Source organism: Ursus maritimus, unplaced genomic scaffold (assembly GCF_017311325.1).
Source record: "Ursus maritimus isolate PB19 unplaced genomic scaffold, ASM1731132v1 scaffold_17, whole genome shotgun sequence".
Lineage (NCBI taxonomy): Eukaryota > Metazoa > Chordata > Mammalia > Carnivora > Ursidae > Ursus > Ursus maritimus.
This window is the reverse complement of record NW_024424119.1, coordinates 2,531,019-2,557,563: the sequence shown is the minus strand read 5'-3', so window position 1 is coordinate 2,557,563 and position 26,545 is coordinate 2,531,019. Positions and strand designations below refer to the sequence as shown.

At 36.5% G+C, this 26,545-nt stretch overlaps 1 protein-coding gene across 1 annotated transcript in view; it reads left to right on the top strand.

The window, feature by feature from the left end:
- Positions 1–26,545, top strand: part of PTPRD (protein tyrosine phosphatase receptor type D) — a 301,900-nt gene that overhangs the window by 149,436 nt on the left and 125,919 nt on the right. The window contains exons 19-22 of the mRNA XM_040632317.1: positions 615–874; positions 12,384–12,474; positions 18,290–18,499; positions 23,144–23,304. Of these exons, the coding sequence (XP_040488251.1) occupies positions 615–874; positions 12,384–12,474; positions 18,290–18,499; positions 23,144–23,304 (722 nt within the window). The remainder of the gene's footprint in view (positions 1–614; positions 875–12,383; positions 12,475–18,289; positions 18,500–23,143; positions 23,305–26,545) is intronic.

The window sequence follows — 26,545 nt, the reverse complement described above, 5'->3', positions numbered from 1 at the left end:
GGGTGGTATCACTTGTCAGTCACCTTGTAGTTCCAAGACTTTTTATGTCTAAGCTAGTGCTTGTGTTTTTCCACCAGAAAATGAAATTCACATGGCTTCTACATCTTGAAAATGCAGTATCCTGGGATTTAAAACATTTGTTTATTGGCCTGAAAACTTTGTATGTTTTAAATTTGCAATTGAGAGATATTGAGAGATGTTAGCAAGAAGTGCAAGTCTATGAAATAAAGAATAGAGAAACATTTTGAAGGCAAAAATGTACTTAGGAACAGGAATAGAAATGTTTAGAAAAAAGGTGGTGTGGATAATACATTGAAAACCTAGAGCATTTCTGCACAATTTCCATTAAGATTATATGCAAGCAATAGGTCAAATATTGAAAATATCATACATTTCTTTATTTTTGTAGACTTAGAAACGTTATAGAATTATGCACTAAAAACAAAAGAAAAATTCATTCAATCTCTAGAAGTTATGAACGCTTACGGGCTTACGAATGGCCCAAAATTAGAAATGACTTGACATGTATATTCTATAAACAAGCACACATTAGTTTAGAAAGCACACATTGCCTCTCTGATAACCACATCTCTCTGACTGATTGTATCCTCTAGATTCTTTATGATGATGGGAAAATGGTAGAAGAAGTGGATGGCCGGGCTACCCAGAAGTTAATTGTCAACTTGAAGCCTGAGAAGTCATATTCATTTGTGCTGACAAATCGTGGAAACAGTGCTGGTGGGCTGCAACACAGGGTAACAGCAAAGACTGCCCCAGATGTACTGCGGACCAAGCCTGCCTTCATCGGGAAGACCAACCTGGATGGCATGATTACTGTGCAATTGCCTGAAGTACCCGCGAATGAGAATATAAAGTAAGTCAATTGGAGGGTTAGGGCTGAAAGATAGAAATGCAAGTAAGCAAGAAGAGAAAATTCAACCTCAGTATTATAGAGGTTATAAAAGATTCTATTGCTGTATATGGAGTAAAAGCTTCTTCCACATAGGCTCTCAGTTTTAGTTAAGCTTTATTATACCCCATTCTCGTGATCGTTATAACACAGATTCTCATTAACTTAACACTGAGTATTTTTTATGTCTCAGGAATGATGTAACTTGAGATAGACAAATAGAATGTGGTCCTTACTCTAAAGGAGTTTATGTCATTGTATACAGAATAAGGTGACTAGTTGAAAAACTCTAATAACTCTAATATTTGGCAAGTCTTATTATAATGGTGAGGAAGTCTTACAAAGTATTATGAAGCCAAAGGAAACTTTGGGAAATGAGATAAGCAAAAATGGTACATGACACTGTTGTTGTTTATGTGTGTGGAAAGGAGACATTTCAAAAGTTATAGTTCAGGATGACGTTGGAAAAAACATGAAAGTTGGAAAATGCAAGTTTTCTGTTTTGGATGGAGCACAGTGTAGAGTCCAGTGGGCCTGAAGTGAAAAATTAAATCCAGTCAATTAAGTAGTTGATTGGTTGAATATAGTTAGTTGATTGTAGCAGATACATTTTATAATCAGTATAGCTAGCTGGTTGTAGCCAAAAGAAGAAAAAAAATATGTTCACAGCAGTCTATAAGTATGAGTGTTGTGGCTGATCATGGAGAACAAAAGAAGATGTGGACTCTGTCCCCAAAGAGCTACCATAGAATGGGGGACACAGAGAAACAGACAGATATTATACTAATATATTATGCTAATGATAGAGTTAGACTCTATCTTAAGAGAAGCTAACTGATAATGAAATGGGTCAAGGAGGTTTCTCATTTAATCTTAAAAGACAAATAGGACACGTACAAAAAACCAGAGTGAGAAGATTATATGCAAGGGCTCATTAGTAAAGGAAGCAAGTTAACTTGTAAGGCCTGAACAAGAGAAGTAAGAGAGGTATGCAAGAGCCAAGTTGCACTCAGAGCTTAGAACTATACCAGTAGATGGTAGAAATTCAGTAAAGGTGTTTGTGCAGGACAGTGGCATGTATCATCTATGTAACACCTACGTTTCCTTTTTTTCCATTTTAGGAAATATTTATTGGATATCCACTGCATGCTGGAGATTGTGCTGTCTCCTTGCTTTCTCATTTCTTGTATCCCACATGATCATGTTTAGATGAAACTTGCTATGAAAGATTTGAAGGTCCAGCAGAGACATTTTACATAGTTTATGGATTGTTGGGACCTTCACATTTAGCAGCAATCTGGTGATATAATTAGGGCAGTTCTTAGGGAAGATGGCTCCTGAAGGCATATGTTGGGAGGATATTGGAGCAACATAGAGAAAACTGTTGGGATGTCATTGTGTAGTTGGTTGACTCTAGGGAAATAACAATATTCTGAGATCAGATGGTGATGACAGAAATAGGATGCAGAGGCAGACGAGAGCAGTAGTGTAGTAGGAATTGGTAACCACTTCAACTGAGGGATCAAGGCAGAGGAAAAGTATCGTAGATGACTCTGAGAGTTGAGTTTGGGTAACAAAGTGAATGATACTGCCATTCATCTTAAAGGATGAAAAGTCAGGAGGAAATGACTGCGTTCAATTTTGTGTATGTTTTACATGAGGTATCAGTGAAATACCTATTTAGAGATGTGGGTTTAAAGAAATTACTAGGATTATGGATAGAAATTTGAGAATCATTAACACAACAGCAATGTATTTATGGAAAGAGACAGAATCACTGAGACAGTGGGGTGAAGATATGAAGCAAAGATTATAAAGTAAAGGTCTCAGGAAGAAAAGAGCTAGTAGAGTACACAGCAGGATTTATTACAAAGTTAAGTGGAGAGCCAAGCCAGGGCAAGTTCATGGCAAAAGACTTTTCAAGAAAGTGTGTACAGTCAGAAATATCCAAAGCTCCAGAAAATTTAAAGAAGATGACAGAAAAAAAAATCAGCTATTAAAAAGTGAAACTATAAATAAGAAATTTTTAATGCAGTGCCATGGTTGAAATTTTAAAAAGTCTAATAATTGGTGACTTTTGACTTAACTAAAATCCATTCTTCCAGAGAAAACCTGTTCTTATTTATTTGATGAAATAATTGGAGAATTTTAACCAGATGGTGGAATTTCCAAAAGATTATGACTAACATAAATTCACTGAGAAATCAGATCTCCTTTTTTTGTCCCCTCTTCTTATATCATTCAGAAAACTGGAAAATGAGAATGGAATATTAGTGTAATTTTTATTCCAACAAAATTTAATATGAAAGTGAGATTATAATCATCCATTTTTGTTTAAATCATCCATGGAGATATATATATATATATATATATATATATATATATATATATATATATATATCTCCCATCCTAGTACCAGACAATATTTTAGGGACTTAGTAGAGATGATGCTTTCTTACTGCTCTTACACAACATAGTTAATTGGGGAACTTGGACAAGTAGAGACCATTGAAATGGAGTTTTAGGATACCAAAGCTTAGGGGATAAGGGAGACCAAAGGCGGACCTCCCAACCCCAGTTATGTAACTCAGGGAAGGGGACTGGCGAAAGTGACATTAAAACTGAAGCTTAAAGAATGACAAGAGCCTAGCTGGTCTGTGGGAGTGGGGTTGGGGAGATGCTATTTCAGGCAGAGGACAGCCTATGTGATAGCGCAGGAGCAAGAGAAAGACTAGCCCTCATTATTTGTCCATTTCCTCCCCATCCATGAAGACATTTCAGCTGGCATCCAACAAACATGCCCAGTGCTGGGTCTCGGAATAAAAAGATGACTGAGAGAAAGCCCTGCATGATGGTGGTAGAACAGATAGAAAAATAGATCATGTGAATATAATGGAGCCAGTAAGTACTGCCAGAGTTCCAGCCCAACTTGGATGTCTGGGAGACATCTAGAAAGAGCTAATATTTAATCTGAGTCTTGAGGATGAGGAAGATTTAGAAAAGGCAAAATAGTTGCAAATAAAGAAGAAACGGGAAAGATACAGAGTATAAATTTAATCCATTCAAAGACATGAACTATGTATTCATGGAAAGAGCAATTAAAAGATGAAAATAGTATATAGTATAATTTGTAGTATTTGTTATTAGTTTTCGAGACTTAAGAAAAAATGTCTTTAGTGACTCCTTACCCAATTGGCTTGATTGAATGTGTTAGACATTATTGAGAAATGGCATTTTAGTCCCTTGATGGTAGATTTTTGGTTCATTTTCCAACTTCTGAATGAGTCGAGAATATTGTAGAATATAGTCTATCTTTTAGTGCTTTTCTTTAGCTTGTTCAGTTTTCCTCTTTGTTTTATTTATGTAATCCTCCTCCTATATTTGAAATGGGAGTCTGGGAAAAGAGGTAAAACTTTGGTAACTAAGAGTAGAGACCATTTCGAAACATAAAAAGAAAGCAAATGACTGTGGGGGGGAAATCGTGTTCGAGAAATGAATTAAAGATTCCCAGAGATATATTCTAGTCACTCTGGGGAAAAGAGCAAAAGACAAAACTAGGAAAGTACTTGACTGGGAAATGTATCAGAACCATAGGAAATGAAAAGCAAATCTCCTGTTAGAAAAAATAAGCAAAAATGCTAAATAATCTATATACATTGGACTTCTTAAAGGGATAATAACATAAAGCCATCCATCCTGTCTTGGTGTGGCACAGTCCATTATTACAGGCAGCTGTGTGCCATGCTGTGCCACTTGCAGCAGTTGGCAAGTTAAGAAATTAGAAAGGAATGTAGCTTTTTGTTCAGTATGCCAGGGGAGAAATGAGGAGAGAAAACAGGATTGATACCAGAGCTGTGGGCTGGATTGCTAACTTGCATTTAGGTCAAAGCTCTTTAGAAAAATTCTTCCAGTTTGTTTTCCAGTAATACGAAATTTTGGTGATTGAAGGGCTGTTTTTATCAACAGACACCATGCTTTCTCATTTCTGGTCAAGGTAATCAGGAAGTCTTCATCCCGACCCCCAACTTACCACCACCGGAAACAAATCTGTCTCTTGTAAATGTAACACAGCCGAGGCTGATTGCTTCTGTATTCTTTCATGAGTGATTCTTGTGTGGAGAAGCGAGGGACCTCCCTCAGGGAAAGGCTACATTTCTTGTGAAATAGCCCTGAAGGCACCGCCGGTTCTTCACCAGGAATTTGTGATGTTTCAACCTTCTACTACTTGGATAGATAGATTTAGGGGGCAGAATGCGAGTCAGAAAATTAGCAACTCCACCATTCTTCCAGAAGCAAGTTGTGACGAAGGGAACTTCCCTGACTTTATACAGCAGGGTTTTTACTCTGGGTGGTAAGGGAAAATGTACCACCCAGATTGCACTAAGAGATAAGCTGCCAGAAGGTACCCAATGTTAGTTAATTTCATAGTAATCATTTTATATTTATGAAAAATAGAAATGAATAAGAGCATTTTATGAAATTTTAAATGTCTTTGGTCTTACTAATTTGTCGTACAGGTTGGCCTACTTTTTTCCTCTTTTAAAGAAGATATTCTTAGAAGCATGACTTACAAAGGTGCTTCATAAAATGTGCACACCATTAATAGTTCAATGTATTAATGTATCATCTGTTTAATGTTTAATGAGAAATAATTCACTCATCACCTGGTTGTCAACTGCAGTGGGTAAAGGCTTAAACTTGTATAGTGCTTTACAGTTTACTGAAGACATTTGAATGTTTTATTTAAGTCTCAAAATAACCCTATGAGGTAGGTAATCACGCCATTTACGGGTGAGTAAAGTGAGGCTCAGAGATACTAACCGGCCTGGCCACAGTCTTAAAGTTGGTACTAAGAATAGTTCTAATAGTAACAGGGGGCTTACTAGTTGCTGCTCAAGGACATTGCACACAGTAAGTGATGGAATCTTCACAAGGGTGCTTCTCATTTTATGGCTGACGAAGTTTCGAGGTGGGTTAACTTGACCTGGCCACACGAGAGCAGAGCCAGAGAGGAAAGATTTGAGCCCAGCCAGTCTGGCTGTAAGCCCATATGTTGAATCATGACTTATACAAACCATGATTTGTTGGTCAGACCAAGACGTTTTTTTTTCTAGGACAGTTGATTAACCATTAAAAACTCAAGGACAAGTAAGAATGGACAGACCTGCCCTCAGACAAACCTTAGAACAAGGAGCAATCAGACACATGTGCAGTCATAGATCATGGAAATGTGTTAGGTGTTATGGAGCAATAAGATCAGTAGATCGTCATGACAGTTTAGATGAAAGGTAAAGGGAAGGCTTCCCAGAGGCCAGCATTATCATCCACCAGTTTACAAAAAAGGAAAATGAGGCTTGAAGCCATTAAGTAACTTTAACTTGTCTGACAACACATAGCTAAAAAGATTGAAAACCTTAATTTAAACATAAAGACTGGAAAGGTCATTCAACCTGCTTTGGGGTTTCTATGGTAAATTAATTTGATTTAAACAATATATACCCAAGTAACGATGGCAAATATATATAACTATAAATATATATATATATATATATATATATATATATATATAGTTATATGAAATTATGCAAGGAATGACATTCATCATTAAATTCTGAGACAGATTTTGACCTCCTGGTTAAATAATGAGTTTGAGAATGATAATACATTCTGCTAATACAAAAAGCCTGGATGAATTTGAAGAGGGACCACCACAAAGACCAGAGCTCGCCTTCCCAAATAATTATATGGAGCTGGGCCCCTTGGTGATAACATATTAAATAAAATTAGTAAAACTTTACTTAATATAATTAAAATCTGAAGGTTAGATTTAACCTATCTAATTAAATCTAATATACTGGGAAAACACAGCTTACTTTATAAGTAGTGAGAGCATTTGCAGATATATTGATTCTGAAGTTATTTATTTTTCTATTAGTTTAATAGTTAAAGTCTATGTCTAAAAATGTATTTTGAGCTTAAACTTCAAGCTTGAGTCAGATAGGCAAAACATAGTGTAAACTTTAATTTTATCCACATATAAAGCTGATCTATACCCCAAAACATTTTTTTTTCTATTTCAAGCAAGTTCTTTCATTTCATATAATTTGGTTGATTTCAATTTGTAGAGTACATCTTAGCTCCCCATTTCACTTTCCTCTCTGAATCATCTTTTTTTTTCCTTATTATCCCATGAGATTAGAATAAGAATCATTACGACACTTGTAAAGAAAAGAACTTTTGCAAAAAGAGGTATATTTCCTATAAACAGTATTTGGCCACGTCATTGCTGGTTTGGAGAAAGGAGAAAATGCTGGATTGAGATTGAGAGTTGAAAGTTCACGGAGAGAAGGGCTCTGAATATTTTGACTGCCTGATTTAGGGGACATATATGTTCCCAAAAGCTACCTCCTATTCCACCCACTTCTACTTTTCAATGGGAAAATAACTCAGTGATAAAACAGCAGGATTAAAAAAAAAAAAATCCAGGGAGTTTATATATACATTTGCTTTAGCAATAATTTCTAAATATACATATCTTAAATAGTATAAGATAATTATAGACTAAAAATGTCCATTAAGACCATATAATAGGGGAAATTGATCTAATCAGAGAGGTCAGGAGAGTCTTATGAGACTTTGTGGCCTTTATACTAAGAACAATGAAAGTCCATTGAAATGTTTTAAAACTGGAGGTGGTACAATCAATTGTCTATTGCAAAATGAAAATTTCAGAGACTGGACTAGAGGTGGTTAAGTCCAAAGAAGAGAGAAAGTCGGGAGACAAATGTAGCATGATGCATGGAAAGAGGCCGGATTGGTGGCTGGAGAGATAGGAAGAAGCAAATGGACTATAGATAAAGCCTGGAAGTGATAGGACTTGGTGGCAATGGATATGAGAGAGGAAAAGAGTTAAAGCAAATTGTCAGTGATAACACCTAGGTTTATAGGAAACGGATCATGGTGCGATGGTGGAAGATTTATTTTGGAGGCATATCCTTTGTTTTGTTTTAACCACAATAAGTTTGAGGTCGTTTTGGGACATAGACATGAAGACATGGATTTGGAATTGGATAAACCTGTAGAGTTCAGAGGTGGCATTCTGGGATGAAGATATGAATCTGCAGGTAATTTGTATCTAGGTGATAACTGATGCCCTGAACTAGAATGAGACCATGTAGGAAGGAGAAGGAGTAAAGAGAAGTCCTTGGCCAGATCTTGAGGAATTCTACCATTTAACAGCAAGGTAGTGGGCTGTTAAATCCTGTTAAAGAAATAATGTTAATTTGGTGAGAGATGTTAAGTGGAAAACCAGGAGAGTTGAGTACAGAGAAATGGCTGAGAGTGTTTCATGGAGGGTCTCATTAACATTTTCAAATTCTACTAAGAGATCACATAAGACAAAGGTCAAAAACTCTCATTTTGATGCAGTCCTACCTAAGTCACTGAGGACCCTGGCATGGGCAGTGTGGTGGGCTAATGAGGCAGGAGCTAGAATATAATTGGCTGGAAAGTGAGTGAAAGAAGAGGTAATGGAGAACAGCAAGAAACACAGGTCTCCTCAGAATTCAAGTAAGGGATAGGATAGAGCAAAAAAGATGATTGGAGTGGGATGTGGCTTGTTTGGTTTTTAAACGTCAGGTATTTATACAGGGTTGGAAGCTAATAGAATCCAAAGGGTAAGGAGAAGTTGAGATATATGAGAGAGAGGGGGTATGATATATAGTCGACTTCCTAAGAGAGTGGATGATGGGAACAAATTCAAGAAAGTGATTGGCCTTCATGAATAGAGCCAGCCCCTCTACTCTACCCAAAGGACAGATTATGGGTACATATAAGTAGCCTTAGAGTTTGGTAGGTGGAAGATGAGAGAGTTCTAGTCTGAATGTTTTTATTTTCTGTTTACATAGATATAAAGCTATCTTCTAGTGAGGAGGTAAAGATGTCTAAGGTTCGAGGCCCGGGGAGAGAGTCTGAGAAACTTGTTGTACGAAGTGGAAGGATGAGGTAACTGGAGAAATTGTGGTAGGTTAGCCAGGCAGCATTGAAGGCCTGAAGTTGCTGAATATGAAATTTACAAAATCATTCACCCCTGAGCATTATTTCTCAAGCTGTATGCAGTTCATTGGCTTCAGGCACAGAGAAGGGCAATTACAGATTTTAGCTAATGTAGAGTAGAAAATGTAGGCTCTAGAAAAGAAGAATCAAAGATCTGAGAGCCCTGGGTGATGCATGGTGCTCTCTGGAGCTTGAAATCACCCAGGATGATGGCACAGTTTGGGAGAAAAGGAAGACCATTGACTCTGGGGGGAAAAGGGGGGGGAGGAAAGAGAGAGAAGAAGGAAGGAAGGAAGGAAGGAAGGAAGGAAGGAAGGAAGGAAGGAAGGAAGGAAGGAAGGAAGGAAGAAGAGAGTTTCTGAAGAGGTTCATAGATGACAAAAATCAGTGAGAGAAGAGCATAATAATATAATAATAATATAGTAGCTGAAATATATGAGCTTTAAGAAAAGAGACAGTTGTTTTTGGCTTGCTTTTTGTTTTTAGCTCAAGGAAGTGGGGGGGAGGAAAAAATACCTGGAAGAAGCAACAGTGAGCCGTGAGGGAAACCCTAGGCCCTCCATCTGAGGTGCCTGGGTGGCGGAGGGGCATGAATAAACAGCCACCACATGAGAAGCCTGTGAGGGAAGCAGGATTGTCAGGGGAAAACTAGGTTTCAGGAAAGGCAAAGAGATGGGTGTTTACAAAGCCATCTTCCTTATAATACGGAGTTCCAAATTCCCTATGCTACATTTCTTTCAATGAGTGAGAGCTGCTTTGAAGCAGCTCCACGTTGACTGCTCTAGATGAATGCTTTGGACGTCAGGAGACAGACAATGCCATGCATATCCAGCCACACTGTTAATTACTTGCTATGGCAAAGGCTGTTCAATTCTTATCCCAGCCACAAGTTAAATGAACAGTTGGGGAGTACTGCAGAAGAAAAGAATGGATTCCTTCTTCATGTATAAGAATAGTAACTCAAGTATGAAAGCAGAAGAAAAATTAATAGAATTCATCATCTTAATCTTGATTTCCAAGATTCTGTAAGAGGACAATGGGAGCTCTCTGATAATGTTTCGTATCATTACTTTAGGCAAAGAGAAGCAGTCCTGACTTAGTGCAATTGGTAGTGAAACGCAAGAGGTTTCCTGATGAGTGTGTTTATCAAGTACATCTGCAGTGTTATTTTGTACGCTCAGTTGCAGCCCCTGCCATTCTTCTCCAGGCTCATTTAACATGATGGACTTGTTTGGCAAATCCTTCAGGTGGTAGGAGGATAAGAAGAAGAGGAAGCTTATTCTGGATCATAAAGTACAAGATACTGGCCCAACTCTTCCTTCTCACCCTCCTTGATCATCATGATTATTGGTAGGAAAGAAAATGATTGGCTCAGTGATGTGATTCTGGGAGTCTGTTGATTAGTTGCTCAGAGCACCATGGAGAGAGGGTTCTAGTACAGTTGTCTGGTTTGACCTGAATTCTTGATTAGGGAGAAAAAAATGTCTGACAAGTTCCTGAACTTGCATCTCAGGGAATGTCACTGAGTCCTACTTGAATAACGTAATTCAGGTGCATTTCTCCCACGATGATGAACAGTACTGGCAAGAGCGGCTTGCGACGGTATGGTGCTACCCGCCGCACACTGTGCTCTCATTCTTCAGAGTATATGACTGAGATTGAGGGATGTTAAATATCAGCCCAAGATCACACAGCAAATTAGTGATAGAGCTTCAGGTGTGGGCCAGATGTATCTCCAGATGCCACGTTCTTCACCAAAACACTCTAAAATAGCACCGTTCAAAATCATGAAAGCCACATGCAAAATTTTAAATTTTCTAACACTACAACAAAAAATGCAAAGAAATGGGTAAAGTTAATTTTAATAGCATATTTTATTTTACCTAATATATCCAGAATATTATCATTTAACATATGGTCACTATTAAAATTTTATTGCTGAGATATCTTACATTTATTTTTCATACTAAGTCTTAAAAATCCAATGTTTTTAACACTGCCAGCACATTTCAGTTCAGACTGGCCACATGTCTGGCTAGTGGCTAACATATTGGATGGTGCAGCTCTAGACTTCGTTTATGGAAACAGAGTTCTTTATCACAGGGTTTTACTGAGCTTCTTGCAGGTTTTATTTTGATGTAAGCAGAAAGAGGCCTTCCTGTGTGTGCTGTTGGTCTCTGTGATATAATGCGATGCAAGGTTGGTCGTGGCTCTCCTGCGGTCTCTTTTCCCTGTGTGGCATCCTTCTCTTTTAAAAGTGTGCATGTGTGTGTGTGTGTGTGTGTTCATTTTCACAAGTCTCCACAAAATAATAGAGTTTTTAAAGTACTTTATAATACAGAGTAAATGAAACAAAAAAAGAGCCAGACTATTGCCAAGGTTAAGATATATATAGGTTTGTATCCCCTCACCATGTGTTTTAACTTGGGTCATAATTTAGTCTCTCTGGATTTATCTTTTTGTCTGTTACCTGTCCTTATACAGTTTTTTAGACGGCAAAATGAGATTTTACATGTAATATAATACCTGGGAGGTAGGAAGTGATTGATGTGTTAGCTATTACACACCTATATTTAAAGTTCTTATATAGTTACTACCAAAGATCGAACAGAGTCATGAACCATGAATACAAAACCAGGGTATACATTTTGTGGAAATTGCAAAACAATTTTTCAAATAGCCCATATCTACTTGTGAACAGGTGCCTTTATAGTTACTTAAATTTTGGTTGGCTATTCTTAATGTGAGTACTCAGTTACTTTTGCCCTTCTTATACATTTATTTTTTGAGACCTATTTTGAAGACCCACAGATAGTGATTGTCTCCAAATTTCTGCAGTATTTATCTTAGGGTTTACAATTTGATGGGTAGAAAACAATTACATCATTATGTAACTGTTGTGAAATTGTGGGCAATTTTTATGCTTTAATTTCTTATCCAAATGAAAAGCATTTTAGGGATGTATAAACGAAATCATTGTCGTCATCATCCAGACATTTGTATGAGCTAAGAGTAATTTTTATTATACATTTTCTTTTTAAAAAATCCCCTTATAAATCGATGTCATAGAAAATCCTTAGCTCAACAGCCTGTGATGCTGGGTTTCAGTATACTAAACTTGTATGTGCCCAGCACCAGGGTCCTAACAAACTGTTTCTGCTCTGTTTACAATACCTAATAAAGAGCAGTCAACCATGGTGGTATTACTATACAAGATCATTGAAGTCACACATAAATGTCTACCTATGTTGTTTTTAAAATTGAATAAACAGGTGGTTATTTCTCATTGATGGACAAGTCACTCCATTTCCATAATTTGCCTTCATTCTCAATCACTGGTCTGTGGAAGATTTAAGGACATATCTGTTTTCTTTTCCCTTTGATCTAACCTTATTTTTGTCTGTCCATTCTTGTGCAGAGGTTACTACATAATAATTGTGCCTTTGAAGAAATCTCGTGGGAAGTTTGTCAAGCCATGGGAGAGTCCAGATGAAATGGAATTAGATGAGGTAACTATGTGTTTTTTGGCTGTGTCTTTCATTAGTTATTTAATTTATTAAACATACTCTTCCTCTGTATGGGAGGAAGTCTAATCCAGGTGCTGACTTCTATATGGCTGGCTGGTCCGCTGGTTGGATGATTCAGTGCTATGGGCCTGATAACCACTAGGGATCCCAACAAAGAACTTTTTGCTTTAATTAAAAGACATTTAGCTGCAGGAAAACTTACAACCAGTCTAATCTTTGTTGGCTTTAATATTTTGCTCCTTGCCCCTTGTAAAACATGATGCAAGGTGTGGAAGGCAAAGTGAATTGTCAGCAAAGACTTCATCATCATTGTTATGAACTCCAAGGTCTGCTTCATTAGTGTAGTGGTAGCTGAAGCTGTTACAAATGCTAAATTGCAATTTGCACCAGAGTTCAATATCCGACCTACTATGCGTTCTTGACCAGTTTCTCACAAAATCACACTGATTAGCACGTTTGCCTTATTCTATATTTTGTAGGATTTCAGAATCAAGAATGCATTTAACTCACGGACAAAAAAAAAAAAAAAAAAACCAAACACATCCCCAAATTTTGAGCCAAGAAAGAAATATAGAAAAAAAAAAAAAAAACAGAACAAACACTAAATAGTATGATTTTAATTTCTGAAATCTTACAACAATAATAGATAATTAATACTCTTTTTGCAAAAAGAGCATTTGTTTTTGGTTTTTTGGGGTTTTTTTTTGGTTTTTTTTTTTTTTTGGAAGTTAATACATAGTATGAAGAATAAGACCTAAATATTATATACTCTATTTAGGTGGGAAAACTGTGATCAGAAATGTTAAGCCATATCCCCAAAGGGCCAAGCAAGTTAATGCTGTGGTTCAGTCAAATACAGGAAAGACTTTGCTATTTTAACATGATGCTGGTTTGAATCACTTCAGAAAGCAAATTAAAAGTTCCCACTTGGGGGGGCACCTGGGTGGCTCAGTCATTAAGCGTCTGCCTTCGGCTCAGGGCGTGATCCCAGCATCCTGGGATCGAGCCCCACATCAGGCTTCTCCGTTGGGAGCCTGCTTCTTCCTCTCTGACTCCCCCTGCTTGTGTTCCCTCTCTCTCTGGCTGTCTCTCTGTCAAATAAATAAATAAAATTTTAAATAAATAAATAAATAAATAAAAGCCCCCACTTGGGGACATATGAGATTTTAATTTGTTGAGTTTATTTACAACATAGGCCACACCTTTATCCCAACCTGTTGTTTCCAGGTATTTTCTCTACCTTAAATTAGTGCAAACAGAGCAAGAGAAAGCAGAAATTCCTTAGCTGCATTACAGGAAAGAGATGTTTATTTCATACATGTCTGCACTAAGGAGACTGTGATCTGACAGATAAGGGCTGTTAGGTTCTTTCGGCAGACGTATATCCTCTCTAGACATATGGTTCATCTTCACCCACTTCATTTATCTGAGTTAAACTTGATCAAGTTCAGAAAGGGAGATGAGTTCAAGGTTAGGATTATGCTTTTATGTCAATCTTTAATGATTAGATAAGCATTGGAGGGGTTTAAAATGAGATATCATTTCAGTAATGTCAAGTAATTTATGTTATAATTTTTTTCTGTTAATAAAGAAGGAACAAAATCATTTTTCTATGTTAGAGGAATAGCAATCTTCCATCTGAATATGCAAAATGTCAGCTGGTCTTTTGTAAACACTTTTTTAAAGATTTTATCTGTTTATTTGAGAGAGAGAGAGAGAGAATGAGTGTGTTTGTGTGTGAGAGAGAGAGAGAAGGAGCAGGAGGAAGGGGAGAGGGAAAGGCAGACTCCCCGCTGAGCAGGGAGCATGACATGGGGCTTGATCCTGGGACTCCGGGATCATGACCTGAGCTGAAGGCAGCACTTAACTGACTGAACCACCCAGGTGAACCCCCCTTTTTAAATTTAAATTCAATTAGCCAAAATATAGTACATCATTAGTTTTTGATATAATGTTCAATGATTCGTTAGTTGAGTATATCCCCCAGTGCTCATCATATCACGTTCCCTCTTTACAGGTACCCCTTTTGTAAACATTTTGAAGCAAGGCATGCTTTTACTTGCAACTGACTAATCAGTTAATCTTGAGATCGTTATTATTATTACTTATTATTTTAATCAGCTGTCAAATAAATTACTGAATTCCATTGGAATTGGTTTTAAAATGAAAAGGTAACTTGTAGAATCTATGAATCTTTCCTCCTGTTAAAAGCAAGAAACAAAAAGCAAAAAACAAGTTATCAAAGAATTAAGATTCAATCCAAAAATGATGTCAAATATTTTAAAATAATAACCTTTTCCTAGAAGTAGAACCATTTGCTAGCAATAGGAAGCGGATTCTCTTTTATAGCCAGGTTTTAACCTCCAAAATGCACAGCAATGCTAATGGATTAAAGTAGAGAGCTATATGACATTGAACTTTCCTGCAATTAAATTCTATGGGTCTGTGCTGCTGATTCCCATAACAAAGGGTCATTTTAATCATCCCACAAGTTGTGGTGCATTAATCTGTATAATAGTTGGATAAAGAACATTTATTAATTCAAAATTTTGGGGTCAGGATGGGTTGTTTCCCACTTTTCTTACTGATATAATTGAGACCACATTGTAGAATTAATGGTGGAAGAAATAAGATATGCATTGACTGGAAAATGAAAATTATTTCTGATAAAAAACTAAAGCCCTTGATATATCTTCTGGAATTACCTCCAATACATTTTGTAACTCTTGTGTAGGGGAACAAATGAAACTAGGCTATGGCCTCACTTTATGCTTACTCATCCAGTTCCTGATCCCTACAGACATTTTTCCCCCTATCATGGATAATAAAAGCATGGTTGTAATTTTATCTATGGCTTGGTACTGCCAGCTTTGACAAAGCACAGTTCCTCTCTTAAATGTATTTGACCAAGTGATTTTTTAGAAAGTCCTGTAATTCAAATTGTTGAAACTGTATCATCGAATATAATAGTGGCCTAAGGGGATTTCCACATGTATGCCTCACATCTAGGCCCATAAAAAATGGAAAGAGGCTTCCTAAACAGAGTCACTCTCAATATTATCTTCTGAGCTCATTTATCCTTTGTCTGCAGATAATCTCCACATAATAAATTCATGCACTGGAACTTCTGTTGTCAAGGTCAGACTGGGCAGAGCAGACGTTGATAGTCAAACTGAATTTTGGACAGAATGACTCATAAAATATTAGTTATATTTAATTCAGGGCAGATCTTATAATATATCGTAAGCTTTTCATTGCATTTACTTCAAAGGCTTGCTGCTAAATAATGTGGTCAATTGTAGCTGTAACTTCAACATACTGGGTAACTTTGGTGTCATCTGAGCACACTTGACCAATTTAAAGTATAACACAGGAAACATCCTGCAGAGATTAGAGGGACCGACAGGAGCAGAGTTGATATTCCAGGTTTGACCTTAATGAATGGCTGCATTGCATCTAAGGAGCACCAAAAAACCCAAATATTTTATTATAAGGTACTTCTCCAAGTCTTCTAAAGAAACCCTAGTAAAAGGTACTCTTGGGGATGACAGTGATAGGGATGAATTATGACAGTTGCATACATGTGAAATATGGATAAAATCAAGGTAGGGTTTGATCAGTGAAGTGGAAGAGAGGACACAGTCACATAAGCAACTGATGGTAAATGTTTCTGATTAACCAACTTCAAAAAGCTGTTCAGCTCGTCTGCAGTACATTTGTCCTTAAAGTAATGGCTCATTGTTTACTACATATCAATAATAACCTTCGTAATGACTTTTCCAGTATACTATTAAATATTTGGCATCAGAATTTTTTGAAATAACATGTTAAAAGAATCCAGGAAAAGGAAATCTAAGTACACATTCAGCTGCATTAATGAGAACAGATGCACAAAAATTGCATATGGCTAAGTATAGACTGAGTTAAAACAATCTAGATTATCAATTTAGCTTAAATGTTGCATTTGTGTTTCTTGATATTGTGCAACCATTAAGCAAACAAAAATATAGTTTAAAAAATCTCTTACATGTAATTTCATTTTATTTTGCCAGTGGAGCTGATTACATATATTTGCCACTTTCTGCTATACCTTAGTGTCCTCATTTATAAAATGGGATATAATAATAACCTACCTTATAAGGTTTACTACAAGGAGTAAATGAACTAATACATATTTAGGCTTCTGAGAACAGTGCTTGGCACCAGCTAAGTGCTTAATAAATCTTAGCTACCGTTGTGATAACATTATTATAAGTTAACCTAAACTTGACAACAGGATTGAAAGATAGTGCTAAGTCTCTGGTCTTGTTTTATTCCCTCTTCACTGGTGTGTAATTGATCAGCCTACCTGAATGTATCATCAGATAGTCCAAGTTTGCTAAACAAGTGATGTCCAGTCTACTGTGGTTCTCATAAAAGCTTCTAGTTCATGTAATTTTCATTGTATCAATAAGCTCAAAGTTAAAGAAAATATTAGAACATTATAAATTAAATTCAAAACAACGTGGGCACGGATTATCTTTATAACCCAAGAAGCATTTACATGTTTGATTTACATTTGACCAGCTGAGCACATTTACAGCCCCGTGTAGTAAGCCATCAGGTTCCCAGCAGAAGGATTTGACTCATGCTCTATGTAGAGTCTGCAGCCGTTATCACAGAGGCCTGGCCTTAGGAGCTAAGAAAATACCACTACTTTGGTTTTTGAGCTATCATTTCCACTTACATAACAAGAGTAGCCAATAATTTCGCCAGAATGTTTCGATTAGTACCTGAAGCTTATTTATTGAGCTGAAGACAAGTTTCATTCCAAAAAAAAGGCATCACAGACTGCTGTAAACTTTTTCCCAGGTCACACCCTATGAAATACCAATATATTTAAGGGGAGAAGACAAAGCTAACTTCAACATCACTTTGAAATCGTTTGTGATAAAATATCATTAATGTGACTTTCTAATGAAAATGGTGAGGGGAAAACAGGAATATTGAAACATAAGTTCTACCTTTTTCTTTTAGAGATACATGAAGGATTTTTGTGTACATGTGTATGTTTGTTTTCTTCAGGGTAATATTAAAGTTAGTGTTTATCTACCCTGCCTGTTTCACCTGGGAAGATAATTCAACCTCTCCCGGGAACTATCAGCTCCACAAAAGCTGATGTCACGATAAATGTGACGAATAACCGAAAGGTTATTTAAGAAGCCAAAAAACCAAATCAAGCCGCAAATTGCTAAATGAGTGACAATGTCTATTTAATGTAAGTTTAATTAGAACTTGGTCATTCGATTCTATTTCTGCTGATTTGAGGGAATTTGTATCATATAAATGATCTCATTATTAAAACCATCTAAAGTGGTACTACCCTCTCCAGAAGTTGATCATAATTGATGGCTTTATCTGAGGTTACTATTTGTTTAATAAATAACAATAATAAAACCTGCGTGACAGGCTTTTGTGAATCAAGCTGACTTTTTTACTTAGGTTTATAATGCACTCTGCCCTTTGAGAAGATTTCATTAGGATAGACAATGGTGTGAGCTACCAGTGAAGGAGGGGTCTGTTTGTCCTGTGGTGATAGCCCGGGCCTTGCGAGAGCAGTCTAGCACCTTACTTTAACAGCAAGACAAGCATTTGAAAGACAGAACTGAGATTTAGTGATGCTGACATGGTGCATGAAATGTGGACAAATTGTATTTGAGTTGTTCCCAGTCCTGAATTAATTTCTCCCATGAAACCGTCATTAAGTTGGGTTATTGTTGTTTACATTTCTTTTTCTGTTTCCCACTTTTTCCTTAAGCTGCTTAAAGAGATATCTAGGAAACGCAGAAGCCTCCGATATGGGAGAGAAGTTGAATTAAAGCCATATATTGCCGCTCACTTTGACGTCCTTCCCACTGAGTTCACCCTGGGGGATGAAAAACATTATGGTGGATTTACAAACAAGCAACTCCAGAGTGGTCAAGAATATGTCTTCTTTGTGTTAGCAGTGATGGAACATGCGGAGTCTGTAAGTTAACTGTGCCGGCATCTCTTTCCTTCGGTATTCTTACACATTTTCACCAGAGTATGGCTATTTGGAGGATAGGTAGCTATATCCATCCTAATTATTTCTCACGAGCTGTCATTAACTTAAGTGGAGCAACAGGCTGCCTAATTTTAAACACTGTTGAGTAACCTGCTTGAGATTTCATTAAAAACAAGGCTGTGTCTCTAATGACGCAGACTTTTTGGCTTATGAAGTGCCGAATTGATAGGACATGGTTCTTGAAATCATCAATGTGACACGTATGGAAAGGAGAGTGATACACATCACTGCTCAAAATCTCCTTCGTCATCCTTTAAAAATGTTCTCAGAGAACTTTGTTTGATTAGTTTAGTTCCTAAACTATCAAGGTCTGCGATTAAACATAGTATATTTCCAGGTATTTAAAAATACTGATTGAGGGTGATTGTGTTTTCTTCTTCTAAACTGCCAGTGAGCCCACAATCTCTACCCAATTCACAGGGAAGGTCTGTCTAGGAAAAAGGCAAGCACAGCCAGCTCCTTTAATTATAGCAATTTACCAATGACTTTATCAGTGAAAAGCTAAGAATGTTAGAAAATAATTCAATAAAACAGAGAATTCCTAAGGTACTCTAAATAATGAGTTGTCTTCTTTTATGTAATTCATCTTGCTCTTATGTCGTTTTATGCTTCAGTTGCTGTGAATGTTAAAAAAAAGAGAGCGAGGAGGAGAAATTGTAGCTGTAAAGGGGGGGTGGGTTTTGAAGTGGCAGTTCACATTAACATTTAATATACATTCTCTAACTGTATCTTTCTAATAGGGACCTAAAACTGACAGGCGTGGCAGCTCAGTTGAGCCAGTCACTTCCCCGATAGAGGAAGCCTGAGATGTATCAAAGATTTCTTCACCTCAGGTGTTAGCACATACAGTGGGGCTTCTCTTCAAATGACTAAAGGAATTCCCTCGTGGAAAATCAAAACACAAAGGCAGCCTTTCTGCCTGGTTTACCTTTGTGCACAGGATGTCATTTGAAAACAAAGTGACGGGCTCCCTGGAATTTTAATGCACGGATATGCTTTCTCTTTTTAGTTGAAGGTTTTAAGGCAGAACATCAAGGGAATAGAATGTTAGAAATCATCTTTTTCTTTCTTGTTTTTAATGACTTTTAGATATGTGAAGTAATTTTCTTTACATAGCTCTAAGATGTTTCAGAAACCACATTCAGACCATTGAGGTAGATCAGAGAATTCAGCAAAGAAGAGAAGCCTCAGCAGACCATGCAGGCTGATGGCAACACTGTCAGAGACTCTACTCTGGTTTGAATTCTCCCAGACGTTTCCAGTGTTTAAATGCATTACCAGTGATGAAGAGTCTCCCCGTCCGTTAGTATGTCATTTCACTGGTTCATTAATTATGTGATTAGGACTTTTTCTCAATAAATTATCTGAATCACCCCTTTTCTCCATCATCTTTCTCAACAATGCTCTTTATGTGTTGTATGTTTTCAGGCCAGTATCTACTTTATAGAAAAGACTTGTGTCCAAACTAATACAGTGGTGGCAGTGATACCATCATTTTGCAAGCCTCCAATTTTTATAAATAATTACAACACCTAACCACTCCCAGGGTAGGCTGATAATTTTCATAGAGAAAATACCCACCCCCCCCCAAGAAGTGAGATCTCCCTAGTCCATTATTGCCTCATCTTAAGAGTATCAGAGTACTGGTTTAGAATGACCAAAGACTATTACCCCTACACATTGAACAAGTTTTAATTTTCATGAGGCTAGTATCATTTTACAGTTTTGTTTTGTTTTCTTTTCATTTTCACATATCTCTCTTTCCTGATTTGGGTTGGAAATCTGTGTGCTTTGGGAAAACCTCTACCTAGATTTGTATCTTGGCTGACCAAGATTATTATCTCAAAGGCCCCTGGTAAAGAATTTCAAATCACAGACTTTTGTTTACTTTTGTCTGCCAAACAGTTTGAGTGTGACCTACAAGATGGAAAGGGGAAAGTACAAACCAAAACAAACAATTATATAAAGAATCATGTTTCTTGGATATTTAGCGTCTTTGCCAAGTCCTTACACTGTACATATCTTTTTTTTTTTTTAGCTGCTTCTGAGAAGGTTGGAAATGTACTGAATTTTTATCTTTTGACACATTAGAAAATCTGGAAATGTAGTCAGTCTCTTTCCTAAGTACAGTGGGGAAAGTGGGAAAGAAGAATAGAATACAAACATTTAGTGGGGCGTATGCCCTCCAGAGTGACCACTAAGCTTTCTGCACTTAAATTCAGAATATATGACCTAAATTAATTCTTTAAATGCAGATGAAAAAATTAAATATATTTCCTAATCATGGAGAAATGAGAATATTCTCTCATGTCTTGATAAGATCAGCCATTTGAAAAAATGGACATTTTCTTTTATTTGACAGAGCTTTGTTGGGAACTCATCGAGTGCAAAGCTCTGTGCTAGCTGCTTTAAGTGTACAGGCACAAACGGTGTGTGAATCCCTACCTTCCTGGAGTTTACAGTTTCGTTAAAGAGAGTAAGGTATATGCACAGATAAAATAGGAAAATAGAGTTTAATGGATACCATTAAAAAAGTAATAAAGGACTACCTGAAATTTTAAAAAATTGTTTTTACCTGTATTTTGAGAAATGACTGATTATTTCCAGTTAAGGAGCGGTAGCTTCACTGGAGGCAGTATTTAAGTGGGGCCTTGGAGATCAGTGAGATTACAGGAGCTAAATGTTGTGGAACTTGTGAGAGGGTTAAAGAGAAAGAGCAGAGCATTTAGGGAACAGTAACAAGAAGCTCACTATGATGGAAAATGTAGTATGTGATACAGAAGCTTAAAATAAAATCTTGGAGGCCCTTAAGATCCATGCTAGGAAGGTTAGTGTTTATTTAGAAATCACCAGAGAGCCTCCTGAAGATTTTACAGCTACAGTTTAGGATAATAACTCTAGCAGCAGTAGAGACTGTTAGAGGAAGAAAGAAATTCTTGGTATGGTTTGGGTGGGCATGAATGAGGTCCTGAAGAAAAGTGGTACCCATGAGACTGGAAAGAGGGTAGATTGGCCTTAGGGTCATTGGCAAAATAACATCAGTAGTTTTTTATTCCTAGGTATTGAGAAATGAGAAAAATTAGCAAGTTGGAAGGAGGATATATCTAGCAAGCAGGGAAATAGCACATGCAATTCTTAATTTGCAGGTATAGATGTAGGAATCTCTAACAATAATTGGAAATGAAGGTCTGGGACTTAGCAGAGTTTCTGAGTTTAGAAACATTAATCAGGAAGCAATCTGCATAGAAGTTAGTAGTTAAAAGTAAGGATGACCTTGCCAGAGAAGGGAGAAAATGACTAGCAGAAAATAAAACTTAAGAATCCTGGCACAGGATGGATTCAGAGGTGGTCATGATCAGTGGGCAAGATTAGAATGGGACCAGTTCAGTACAGAAGTACGAGAACCAGTGGAGGAATTTTAAATAAGGCTCAGTCAACTATGGCAAATCTGGAAAAGATGTCTGGAAGGGACTGAATAATGACAATTTGATTTAGCAAATGAGAAAACAGAATCAGTGGTAGTGTTGGAGTGAGAAGAGATAAGAAGCTAGTGGGAGGAGCGGTGGGGTAGCCCATGGATGTGGATTGGTCTCTATTGGAAAAGGTAAAGTTCAGACCTTACATGGGGGGGGGCAGACAGTACTGGGCTAAGAGAGCCTGAAATGAGACAAAGCAATATAGGATGTTATAAAAACAGAATTCATAGTAGTCAGTCCATCCCTTCACCAAGTAACTATGTATTTTTTCCCAACTTCATTTAGGGAAACTTAACCAATATAATTATATATTTAAAGTGTACAACATGATGATTTAATGTACAATATACATTGTGGAATGGTTACCAAGATCAAGATAATTAGCATATCCATCTGCTCACATAGTTAGCTCTTTGCGTGTGTGTGTCTGTGTGCATGTGCTAAAAAATACTTAAGATCTACTCTCAGCAACTTCTAAGTATATAATACTGTATTATTGACTATAGTCACCATGCAGTACATTAGATCCTCAGAACTTCTTATAACTGAAGTTGTACCCTTTGACCTATGTGTCTCCATTTCCCCCTCCCTAAATACTGACATCTTCCCTATAAATGTTTACTGTTTAAATTTGGTCTCCTTAACTGGCTGATAATGTCTTTAGGGCTGGAACTATAATATTTCTGTTGATTTCCACACGATACATAACACCTTGGCACAATGTAAATTCTCACTGAATATTTTGTAAATGGTTAACTGTTTTACTTTATACTTCATAAGATCATTTAATATGTCATATATAGATCCCGATGAAAATGTGTCTGCAGAGTAATTTATACTATCAAAAATGATTTTATTAGAAAATATTTCACTCTACAAGGAAATTTACATTGCAAGACCTCTTTACTTTTTCCTCCCTCCTCCCCTTTCTTCCACCTCTTCTCTCATCCCTTTCCCTCCCCTCCTTTTTCACTGACATTGTTTCATATACTTAACATCACATCCACTAAGTCCTGGCTTCTTCTAATGCTATAGATACGCACTAGAAAGCCTTTAGTTTATAAGTAACATAGACTCTGTTCTTCCTCAGAAGATGTATGCAACCAGTCCCTACTCCGACCCCGTTGTATCAATGGATCTGGATCCACAGCCAATCACAGATGAAGAAGAAGGCTTGATCTGGGTTGTAGGTCCTGTCCTTGCAGTGGTCTTTATCATCTGCATTGTCATAGCTATCCTTCTTTATAAAAGGTAGGTTTGCCCAATATTTCTATTGCAATCTTGGTAATCCTTCTATGGTCATTATGTGGTTGCTATTAATGAAATACTTCAGTGAAGCCCCCATAATCGTTGGAATATGTTTCCATTAGATTAGAATGAAATGTAAAGATTGTGCTGTTTCAAATCCCATTCAAGTGTGGTATAGACTTTCTTGCCCAGCATTCATAGATCCTAGCTTTGGTCTTATGAGCTACTTTATGCATTAGGAGCTCTTTGAGTGGCACTTTGCAAGACATGAGTAAATTCACAAGCAGATAATTCCAAGCTTGCATATGATAGCATTAGATGATTAATTGCTCAATTTCAACATGGTTTTAGAAATACTATTACAAATTTGCACATTTATGCCCATTCCATATGTCTAGTGAGTGCATGAGCTAAGACTTTGTCCTGTAGCTATTTCTCAAAACAGTGAAAGTAGCTAAAATTTGAAGATAAAGGAAGGGAATATGTGGAAGAGAATGAATTTTTTTTCTTTCTCTTTCTATAACCTTTATTCCAATAGTGAATTCTATTTGTGTCCAAGAAGGGATATAAGGTACCATTTTCCTTTAAAAAACTAAACTACAAACTCGGCCTTTATACTCCCAAGTTTTGATCCAATTTAGTGTCTTTGACTGCAATTACAATGCAAATAATCCACATCTACCCCATGTTTTCTGATCTTCCACCCTTTTCAATTACATTTCTGCCTCCTGTATAGTAAGCTAGATTCCTTCCCCCTAGTCTTAGTCAGTTGGAAAGAATACATTAGTAATTACAATATTAAAATATATAAAATTATAAAATTAACATTATGATTATTCTCTTAAACACATTAGAATGACTAAATCTGAATTATCTCCCTTAATATCACTTTTTCTTTTCTTCCAATCCAAATTTTATTTTTATGAAACTTCAATCTATGTTTTCTTTGTAGTGTGCCATCTTTTAGAATGCTACTATGAAGATGATCTCTTCCCTCTACTATGACATAGCCTCCTGCCCTCTCTCCTCTAATAACCTTGACTTTCAAAATCAGATGAGAATATCTTCATTTTGATTCTTGCTGACATGCTTAATCTGATAATCTTATTTCCATTATCTCTTTTTCCTATTTTTCTAGCTCCCTTAACTGGGTTTATATTAATTATTTCTACCTGTATTCTTTTGTTAAGCATCTTCTTCTTATGTACCTGGAATAGTCTTCTCCTTCTCCTTCTTCTTTCTTCTTCTTTCTTCTTCTTCTTCTTCTTCTTCTTCTTCTTCTTCTTCTTCTTCTGCTGCTGCTGCTGCTTTTAAATAACTCCTTCTCAACTTAAAAAAATATCCTTTAAGACACTTGTCCTTTGCAAAACTTTCTCTTATCAGGCTGTATTCCATTTTATTTCAGTGTAAAGAGAGGGTTGAAAAGAAAAGACAAAGAGAGTTCATAACCATAACCCATTAAATTGCCTATCCTATTTTAGACTTAGGAAGAAGGAAAAAAGTATCCATCATTATTCTTTTTTCCCTGATCACTGCCATCACTCCATTATACATACTATAAGATGGCTGAAAAAGCAAGTAATTGAAAGCCAAACTCTTAGATGATAGTTTCAGTCTTCCCATCCCAATCCATATTGTATCAGTGTGCATTTGGTTGCCTCTGTCTTGTGTAAGGAGTAAGGGCAGGAAGCTCAAAGTGCCCACATGCCCCAGGACAATAGCAAGTCCTGAGTGGATTCGAGCAGGAACTGGTACCCTGTGCTCTTCATGTGCTGCACTTACGACCTGAAGAGAAAATAATAATAAAAGACTAAAAATAGAATTATCATTGTTTTCTGTGATATTTATTTAGGTGGCCAAATCCTACTGTGGGAGTCAGATCAGAAAGTGCTTGCTGATGGTTTCATTTCTAGACCATGGCACATGCCATTTTGTGATTATTCAAAATGAAAAAAAAATGCTTGCTGTATTTTTTTAAGTTGTGTTTCATTCGGCTATATCTGGCTATCATTAAGTCATGTCACTTAACAGAGATGTGTAAGGTATTTGTGAGTTATGTAAAAGTGAAGAAATAGGATTATAACCTTGATAATTTTTAAACATTTATAATTAAGTTTTCCTTGCCTCATGTGCATGTGCTTGGGGAAAAATTCAACTTGGTTATATATTTTTTGTAATCCTGCAAAAAGAGGCATCACATTTAAAGATTTTATGACTCTGTTAAAATAGAGTTGCATTTTAGTGTGTGCATATGTAAGCATCGTCTAATGCAATTGTTGGGAAATGCACACATCCTCGAATGCTAAGTATATTTAGCCAACCATCTGAAGGCCCATGAAGCATTTCTGAAATAGAAATGCTTGCTTCAGCAGTAAAGAACATTCCTGACTTGAAATTCAAGTAGACCCAACAATGTCCTTCTTGATTATCATGAGGCAGTTCAAGAGGAAATCTTCTGTAGGCAATGAATAGTGTCTTTTATAGCTTGGATTCTGAGCAAAGTTAATTATATAATAAATACTTCACCCCTCTTTTTAGGTGCTTTTCAGTTTATACATAGATCATCTGTAATGACTCAGAATTGAATATCATCATCATTATTATTATCATTATTATTATTAAATATTATTGACTCACATTATCTTGATAGTCCCACTTATCACACACACCTGCTTAGAAAACTACTTGCCTTAGGAGTAGGTCTAGAGCTATGGATGTTTTCTTCATTTAAAGAAGCATATTTTATAGATCTGTGTGAAGAGACTGAGACTTATTCCTATTAAGTATATTGATGTGGAACTAGTGCACTCTTTTATCTGACATTGTGTTTATTTGACTCTAGTTTTAATCTAGTAATTTTTAAACCTATAATACATTGATAATCAATGGAAAAACAGCATCAACTGAGGCTCGTAAGGACCCTAAAATACCTGCTGANNCATAAGAAAATTAAAATATATTTAGTAGGTCTTTAGTGTGATGAATTCTCTTGTCCTATGATTTTTTTAAGTTTTATTCTCTATATGTGATATATTCAAGCTTTCAAAATATGAATTACAGTGATTAAATGATAGCAAGGATTAGAAGAATAGTAATCAGAAAACCAGGAATCAGGGAACCTGAGTCCTAGCTCTGTGACTAGGTAGCTAATTGGGGTAGAAAGACATGCTAACACTCTGGGCCTCAGTTTCCTTGTTTATAAAGTAAGTGGGTAGACTAAATGACTGAATCTTTTTAATAATAA